The sequence below is a fragment of the Babylonia areolata genome, chromosome 12 (genome assembly GCF_041734735.1).
Source record: "Babylonia areolata isolate BAREFJ2019XMU chromosome 12, ASM4173473v1, whole genome shotgun sequence".
NCBI classification, from domain to species: Eukaryota; Metazoa; Mollusca; class Gastropoda; order Neogastropoda; family Buccinidae; genus Babylonia; species Babylonia areolata.
The window spans coordinates 10110717-10120716 of NC_134887.1; the positions used below are offsets into that span (position 1 = coordinate 10110717).

The window sequence follows — 10000 nt, forward strand, 5'->3', positions numbered from 1 at the left end:
AAGTGCCAATACAGTTGTATTTCACTGTTGTTCTTGTCTGTTGTGTGTGTGTGTGTGTGTGTGTGTGTGTGTGTGTGTGTGTTTTGTTGTTGTTGTTTTGGGTGTTTTTCTTGTTTTGTTTTTTGTTGGTTTTGTTGTTGTTGTTGTTTTGTTTTCCTTAGAGGGATTAACGAGCCGGCGGACTATCGAGCTGACCCCGTTTGTAAAATGCTTAGAGTATGGCCTCCGACCGAAAGCATGCGCTATATAAGAAAAAGAACAACAACAACAACAACAACAACAACAACAACAAGGTAATTCATATTTTATTATCCTAAATTCTGGGACCTTTTTACACGAAAAAAAAAAAAATTTTTGTGAGTTTTGCAATGCAGGCATTTGAGAAATTAAACACTTATGCATTTTGTAGTCCGCTCTTCTGAAACAAAGAGTTGGTCTCAAAGATGACGCGAAATGATCCATACCATGGACACCAACTGACATCTGTCAGCTCAAGTAACCATAGTTTTTGTTCACCTTTGAGAGGCCTAAAACATAATGGAACGACCCTCCAGTTCGCACAGATTCATTAAACGAATGCGTCAATGCAGATAATAAAATGTGGACTTGATAAAAAAAAAAATGACCCCATATTAAAGAAGTACAACGGTTTAATCGGTATCAGAATTGAGTTTAACCTTCAAAATAGAATATAAAACTACAGCAAATGGTGTAACAACATCCAGTAATATTGAAAATGCTTCATACAACTATGCACGAAAAATGTCGTTGAAACAGGCCCCTTATTTTTTTAATTCTAATATAAGAAATTACTTAAGAAGAAGGAGAAGGACTATAACATCATCATCATCATCATCATCATGAACATTAACAACAATAATAGTAATGCTAAATTCCTATTTTAGCATCCTGAATTACTGCACCTATTGTACCGGCAATTTTTGTGCATGTATGGAACGATATTACCACCATTAGTACATGTTTGTGATCCATTTTCAGGGTTTCAGTTCTTATTCTGTACGTTATTATTTAGTTCAGTTTTCATGCGGATTCAGTCGCTAAAATAACGTGGGGTTTTTTTCCGTTTTTCGCGTCACAAACCACGGAAATGTAACCAGTCGGTGCGATAATTTAGATGTTAAATAGGACAAGAATAATACTAATAATAATGATAATAACAATAATAACAACAACAATAATGATAATAACAACAACAACAACTACTACTACTACAACAATAATACTAATGATGATGATGATGATGATAACGATAACAACAACAACAACAACAACAATAATAATAATAATAATATAGTAGTCGAAGGAGGAAGACGAAACAGACGATGAGTAATGATAATACTGATAAGAGTTTTGTTTTTTTGTTGTTGGTTTTTTTTTTTTTTTTGTTTTTTCGTTTTTCGCGTCACAAACCACGGAAATGTAACCAATCAGTGCAATAATTTAGATGCTAAACTAGGACACAACAACAACAATAATACTAATGATAATAACAATAATAACAGCAACAACAATGATAATAATGATGATAACAACAACTACTACAACAATATACTAATGATGACGATAATGATGATAATAATAATAACAAGAACAACAACATCGACAACAATAATGATAATGATGATAATGATAATGATAACAACATTGATGATGATGATGATGATGACAATAATAATAACAATGACAACAACAACAACAACATTGATAATAATGATGATGATGACGATGATGATGATGATGATAATAATGATAATAACAACAACATTGATAATGATGATGATGACGACGACGACAACAACAACAACAACAACAACAACAACAACAACAACAACAACAACAACAACAACAACAACAATAATAATAATAATAATAATGATGATGATGATGACATCAGCATTGATAATAATAATAATAATAGTAATAATAATAACAACAGCAACAACAACAAGAACAAGAATAAAAATAATAATAATAGCAACAACAACAATAATAATAATAATAACAACATCAACATTAATGATAATAATAATAATGATAACATCAACTTTAACAACAACAACAACAATAATAATAATAATAATAATAACAATGACAATGACAATGATAATAATAACAACAACAACCCACGCCCCCAGGTGGCGATCGTGGAGATTCAAGTGGACACGCCCAAAACTACTACGCCAGGGAAGAGCCAAAATGGCGGCGGCAGTGGCGGAAGCGGTGACGGCAGTGACAGTGACAATGTCCCGGATGCACTGCTGGTGGTGTTCGGCGTGTGCACGACCCTGCTGGTGACGGTGCACCTGATCGCCCTGATGATCTCCACCTGCATCCTGCCCAGCATGGAGGCCGTCACCTCGGAGGTCAGCCACCAGGCCGTCAGCGAGTCGCCCCACGAGAAGATGCGGCACTGTGTGGAGATGGCCTGGATCTGCTCCACTGGTGAGTGGGCTGGTTGGTTCGTGGTGGTGGTAGTGGTGGTTCGAGTCTTTTTTTTTTTTTTTTTTTTTTTTTTTTGGTGGGTGGGGTGCGGAGGGGGGGTGGGTGTTGTCGGGGGGAAGGGAGGGTTGAATGGTTTTGGGGTGTTTGAGGTGGGGGGGTCGTTGGGGGAGAGGGGGGGGGGACGGGTGAGTATGTGGGGGGTTTTGAGTGTTTTGGTGGTTTGATTCGGGGGGATGGTCGGGGGGGTGGGGGGGGGGGGGGTTCGGGGAGGGGGGGGGGGCGGTGAGTGGTGGTTTCTTTCTTTGGGGGTTGAGTGTAAAGTGGTTTTGAGGGGTCTGACTATTTGGGGGTTTGATTATTTGGAGGGGTGGGGTGGAGGTGGGGGGCCTGGGGGGGGGTGAGTGTTTGGTGGTTTGCATGTTTGGTGGTTTGAGTGTTTGGGGGGGTTGAGTGTTCTGTGGTTTGATTCTTTGGCAGTTTGAGTGTTTGGTGGTTTGAGTTAAAACTGGTTTGATTCTTTGAGGGGTTTGAGTGCTTGGTGGTTTGATTCTTCGAGATGGGGGGTTGAGTGTTTGATGGTTTGATTCTTCGAGATGGGGGGTTGAGTGTTTGGTGGTTTGATTCCAAAATGGGGGGGGGGGGGGGGGGCTCGAACCCCAATTACTGGTGAACACCGAATCAAAGGTCCAACGCCTTTCATGGCGCCTTCTTTGAATCAGTTACACAGACCCTATAATGATTTTTATACCCTTCACTTAAACTTGCCAGCATGCACCATACACAATGCCACCTACTCATAACCGTCAGTTCTTTTTCTTTTATATATATATATATATACATACATACATACATATAAATACACACACACACACACACACACATATATATATATATATATATATATATATATATATATATATATATATATATATATATATATATTTGTTATAGTTGTTTGATGTTGGCGTTTATAACGTTTCCATTTTCCCTAGCGTTGTCTCTCCCTATTCACCCTCCACACATACACACACTTTTACCCCCCACGACCCTCCCACAACCCCTACCCCCACGGTGTTTTTTTTTTTTTTTTTTGTTTTTTTCTCTCTCGTCTAATATCACTTCAGGTGGAAAGACGTTAAACTGAAGACGAACACACACACATATATATATATATATATATATATATAGTTGACATGACAGTGGAAGACGGATTTGTCATCGTGATTTTTGAAGGAAAGAGTTTATCACCCAAACAAACCACGTCTTGAAAGAGAACATCGTGCCCCCCCCCCCCCCCCCCCCCCCCCCCCACGGTGTAAGGTGAAAGGAGTGGGAGGAGAAGCCACATAAAAGATGACGTGAGGAAACTAAAAAGACGCAGTCAAACAATGACGTGTGTATTTAATCTACGTCATTACACTGTTTCCCCACCCTTCACCCCCCCCTTTCATGTTGAGAGTTGCCGCTGTGTGTGTGTGTGTGTGTGTGTGTGTGTGTGTGTGTGTGTGTGCGTGCGTGCGTGTGTGTTTCTGAGTCTGTGTGCGTGTGTATGCGTGCGTGCGTGCGTGCGTGTGTGTGTGTGTGTGTTTCCGAGTCTGTGTGTGTGTGTGTGTGTGTGTGTGTGTGTGTGTGTGTGTGTGTGTTTCCGAGTCTGTGTGTGTGTGTGTGTGTGTGTGTGTGTGTGTGTGTGTGTTCTTCTTTTGACACGTGTTGGAAAAAGAAGGGGGGGGTAATCTCATCCCCTTGTCCCCTCTTTGGCACGGCTTTCTCTGTGTTTGCTTCCCCTAATGAAGTCAACCAGTGTGTGTGTGTGTGTGTGTGTGTGTGTGTGTGTGTGTGTGTGTGTGTGTGTGTGTGTGTGCACTCCCAAAACTGTCACCCAGTGTGTTTGTTTTTCTCCCTAAAAAAAAAGTCGGCCAGTGTGTGCACTCCTTTAAAACTGTCGTTGATATAAAAGTAGAAAGAGCTGGTTGCGTGGGTGGGTGTTGGAGAGGGGTTGGGTATGTAGAAGGACTTGGGGAGTGGGTGTGGGGAGGGGGGAGGGAGAGACAAGAGACAAGACAAGACAAGACAAGACAAATTCTTTATTTGCGAGGATGATAGATAAGCACTGGCGCGCTTTTTTTTTTTTTTTTTTTTTTTTTTTTTTAACATCCAGTCCCCGCCTTGACTGAAACAGGATCTACACTACACAATGCTACGTATTGGTCATAGCAGGCACTACACAATGCTACATATAGGTCATAGCATGCACTACACAATACTACACAGAGAGAGAGAGAGAGAGAGAGAGAGAGGATGGATGGACGATATATTCATATATAGGCCATTGCCCATTATGAAAGGGTGTCGGACACAAATAAAAGTTTGAAAGAAAAAAAACCCCAACCTTATAAATTTCATCATAGACAGCGTATCACGCCTTAACAAAAATGACATATAATCAGGTCCGTCAGTCATGCATTATTCACACCATAGATATGTCATACCCTCTTTTAAAAATAACATATACCCTCGCCTGAGTAATACATAATAATAAGTAAAACATAATGGACATCATGAAACATACCTGCGTTTAACTGACACGAACACACCAAAGTAATACACATTGACATGCATCATATATCATACATCAGTGCTTGGTAAACAGCAGGACATCGTGGCCATATCTCTTTTGAATCATATATACCTTCAAAATTAGTTTTTGCACACACGCACACACACACACACACACACACACACACGCGCGCGCGCGCGCAAAATACAAGTCACCCCAGTTTCTATGAAGTATAATTAGCCATGTTTTTTTTCTGAGCACGCATGTCAGTGTGCGTGGAGAGGGGGGTAGATGTTCAGTTTGGTCTATCGTTAGCAATTATTGGGAAATCTTTTTATGCTGCTGCGCATGATCACTTTATGTTGGTCAGTGTTTACAACGAGCCTGTGATTTGCATAAGTTAATTTCCATGTGGATTGAATTAATAAAGCGTTTTTCTTTTCTTTTTTTTTCTTTTCTTTATTTGATTTGATTTAAATTGACGACCATCTCTGCCCCAAATCACCCACCCACCCACCCACCCACGTACGCACGCACCCCAACCTTGTATTTTATTTTGTTTTTATTTTATTTCTCTTTTTTTTTTAATCATTCCCCCACCCCACCCACCCCCCACCCCCACCCCACTCCCAACCAGGCGTGGGCATTCTGCTGTTCATGGTGGAGATCGCCCTCCTGGCCTGGGTCAAGTTCAACGCTGTGAGCCCCAACGCCGCCGTCGCCTCCACCGCCGTAGTAGTCCCCGCCGCGCTCCTCTTCGTCGTCTTCTCGCTGCTCTTCTACCGGCGGCTGCTGGCCCACAAGCACGAGCGGCACGAGGAAGGGCTGAGGGCCCTGCAGGCCATGGCCACCGACATCAGCCGTCGCTCCAGGACCCAGGGCAGTCTTCGGGTGCAGCTCGTGTAGGCAGAGAGCGTGGGAAGGGAGGGGGGGGGGGGTTGGTGGTTAGGGGGATAGGGGTGTGGGGGGGAGGAGTTGGGGGTGGGGGGGGGGCAGGGAGGGTAAGGGTTGGTGGGGGGGTGGGTGGGGAGTTAGAGGGGTAGGGTGGATGAGGTGGTGGGGGTGGGTGGGGAGGGTGGGGAGGGGAGTCTCGATTCTCCGCTGGCTGGATGGGTGGATGGATGGATGGACACACACACACACACACACACACACACAAAAGAGGAAACATGCATATGCACACGAGCACAGACGGTCTTTTTCTCCCTCCCCCCCCCCCCCCCCCCCCCCCCCCGCACCCCCCCCGCCCCGCTCCCCCACCTCTCTCTCTCTCTCTCATGCACAGCACACACACACACACACACACACAAGCATGCACAACGACTGGAGAGCTCTGGACCATTAATTTGTTCTGAGAGAGGGCGCCACTGTGTTGATCCTTGAAGAAGAAGAAGAGGAGAAGAAAAAGAAGAGCTGTGAGGCCCTTGTGTTGAGAGTTCCGTTGGTTACATAGAAAGGCGCTCCTTTATTGACTCCACATAGTCAAAGGCGAAGAAGAAGGAGGAGGAGAAGAAGAAGGAGGAGGAGAAGGAGAAGGAAGAGGAGGAGAAGAAGGAGAAGAAGAAGAAAAGTAAGAGCAGAAGGTGAAGACGAATAAACTTCCCTACTGCCACAGATCTGCCACAAGAGGGGTGGGAAAATGATTATCTCAAAGGTCATGAACACAAACGCCAGAGACAGAGACAAAGTCACACAGACACAGAGAAACAGAGACAGCACAGGCAAATCATTTTAGGACAACAAACTTCGATACCCAATTCGTCATGCTGGAACAAAAGTTCAGTTTGAATCTGGCCCCAAAACGCATAATTATGTACACAAACTGTTTTCAGGGATGTCATGTGTGGACATGACTGTGTGTGTGTGTGTGTGTGTGTGTGTGTGTGTGTGTGTGTGTGCGTGTGTGTGCGTGTGTGTGTGTTTGTGTGTGTGTGTGTGTGTATGTGTGTTTGTGTGTGTGTGTGTGTGTTTGTGTGTGTGTGTGTGTGTGTGTGTGCGTGTGTGTGTGTGTGTGCGCGCTCTCTTTGTCATTGACGCATATCTTGCTCGTAAATCTTGATTATACTTGGAATAGAGCACTGTGTTGGAAACCTTGACAGGACTCACCCCAAGTGAGAGTGGACAGGGGATCAATTAATGTGGAGTGATGGCCTAGAGGTAACACGTCCGCCTAGCAAGCGAGAGAATCCGAGCGCGCTGGTTCGGATCACGGTTCAGCCGCCGATAATTTCTCCCCCTCCACTAGACCTTTAGTGGTGGTCTGGACGCTAGTCATTCAGATGAGACGATAAACTTCGATAGGAAAAACAAGTAAAACTGTACGCAGGAAAAAATGCAAAAAAATGGGGGTGGCGCTGTAGCGTAGCGACGCGCTCTCCCTGGGGAGAGCAGCCCGAATTTTACACAGAGGAATCTGCTGTGATATAAAAAAAAAAAAGAAGAAAAGAAAGAAATACAGAAATACGAAATACAAAACTGATGTCACCATGAGAGTAGGATTTTAAAAACAACAACAACAACAAACAAAAAAACCAACTACAGAACGTTGGTGTTGTTTGTTTGTTTGTTTTAAATATATGGATGATAAAGTTGGATAATGATAATGATGATGATGAGGCTGTATATGTCCATTTTTTTGGTTCGGGACTACTTGACAAAGCTGTACTCTGCACTTCTTTTCATAAGAACATCCCAGCGTTGACCAGACCCGAGAGGTACAGACACTGACTTGCTGTTTTCAACAGGACATTTGAGCAACACACCCAAAGACGCACCTGTGAAGTGGATGATAGTTGATGCTTTAGTGTATGTGGTCCCAGTCCGACTGACCATTTAAGCCTCCAGCACACCCAACTCTGGGACAGGAGCCGGCAGCGTGCCGAAAAAACCCACATACACTGGAAGTGCAACCCCCCCACGTTCTCCAAGTCGTAAGTCCGCGACGCTAAGAACTCGGATTGTTTGCTTTTCAAGCTGGAGTTAACCCACTCAGTACGGCCAGTCCTCTCTTCTCCACTACACAGACCCCTCGGATGTCCAGTGGGTGTCTGAATGACCCAACCTTTAGCTTCCGTCGTCAAAATTGTGGTATTCTTTGTCAACATTCGCGTCTTCGGTATAAGAGCCTTCCGCTTGCACTATTTTGATGATGGTAATTGGGGTGAAACGCTGTTAACGTCGTCTCTTTCGCCGTTCGTATGGAGAGAGTTAAAGTGAACTTGGGGCTGTGAATAGTGTTAGTGGTTAGTGTTATTCTATTATGCAGTGTCCAGATTTATCTGATTCGTAAAATATTGTTGACTTTTTTTTATATGGATACTTACTTATGGATACTTTTTCCGATCTCCCAGGTCAACATAATGTGCAGACCTGCTAGTGCTTGAACCCCCTTCGTGTGTATACGCACGCAGAAGATCAAATACTGCACGTTAAAGATCCTGTAATCCATGTCAGCGTTCGGGTTATGGAAACAAGAACATACCCAGCATGCACACCCCCGAAAACGGAGTATGGCTTCCTACATGGTGGAGTAAATAAACAAAACGGTCATACACGTAAAATGTTACATGTCTGTTGATCTGTATATGTTTACGTGCCTGAAATAATTTGATGATTGAGTAGAACAGGAAACGAATGATGAACGCGTACCCAGGTAGGCAGCCTGTTGTGCTAATGACCCCCGATTTTGTAAAGCGCTTAGAGCTTGGTCTCCGACTCAGGACAGGCGCTGTATAAGTATCCATATCAAATCAAAATTTAAAAAAAAAAGATTGTTGCCTGATAACTGTTAATGTCCAAAGTCTATGTTCTCGTTTGTTAATTACATTTTGCAGGCAAACGGGTTCTGTTGACAATGAAACGTGTCATATTGCATAGGACATTTTCGTGCACATGGAGAAATGTTTACCACTAGCTTACTCAGATTGATGCAAACCGCTAGGATAAACCTTGTTGTGTTCCTGATTTACGTTGTTTTGTTGTTGGTGTTGGTGTTGTTTCCTGAAAACCTTCATGCCCCAAAATGGGTGGTGAAAGGTTGATTAAATCTTGAATTCTTGAAACTGTATATGTTTGTTTGTTTGTTTCTCTGTGTGTGTGTGTGTGTGTGTGTGTGTGTGTGTGTGTGTGTGTGAAAGCGAGAGTGAGACGTCACCACCTTCACTTTCCTCTTCACACTCTTCTCTGCATACACACACACACACACACACACACACACACACAGAGCTAACCACCCAGCCAATCCACACCCACCACCATCACCCTCAACCCCTATCACCCCCCACCCCCCACGTCCCCCCACCCCACCCCCAACACACACACACACACACACACACACACACAGAGGCACACACACACACACACACACACACACCCTTCTCCCCCTATCCACCACACGCACCCACCCCACACACACCCTACACCCCCATATCCACCCCCCACACCCACCCACTCCACACACACCCTCTCCCCCCAATCCCCCTACCCCTCCCCCCACCACCCCACCACCCTCCACAAACACACACACACACACGCAAGGCAGGAAGACAGCCTGAACATGGTCAGTCGGCGTTATGAATGACAACACCAGAAAATCTGTGTATGGTGGGGGGAGGGGGGGTTGGGGAGGGGGGGAGGGAGTAAAAGATAAGAACAAGACAAGGCCATCAGTCCATCCTTTTCTCCCACTCCCCTTCCCCCCCACCCACCCCCCAAACCCCCACCCCTCCACCCCCCTGTCCAAGTGTGGTGGTGGTGACAAACTTATTAACAACTTCCGGTCCTGGCCGTGACGCTTCACTTAAGATCTCCCTTCAACCCCCGCCCCCCCCCCCCCCCCCCCCCGCCCCCCCTCCCCTCCCCGAACCCCTCCCTCCCCCCCTCTCCTCGACTCTTTCCCCACACACCTGGGATTTCAGTTTATTCTTATCATTCTTATGACAGGCAGTCAGTGAATGAATGGTGGTGCACTGCGTCAGTGCT

General features: G+C 44.7%; 1 protein-coding gene across 1 annotated transcript in view; it reads left to right on the top strand.

The window, feature by feature from the left end:
* Window positions 1–10000, top strand: part of LOC143288386 (calcium release-activated calcium channel protein 1-like) — a 46769-nt gene that overhangs the window by 4136 nt on the left and 32633 nt on the right. The window contains exons 3-4 of the mRNA XM_076596790.1: window positions 2157–2463; window positions 5658–5922. Of these exons, the coding sequence (XP_076452905.1) occupies window positions 2157–2463; window positions 5658–5922 (572 nt within the window). The remainder of the gene's footprint in view (window positions 1–2156; window positions 2464–5657; window positions 5923–10000) is intronic.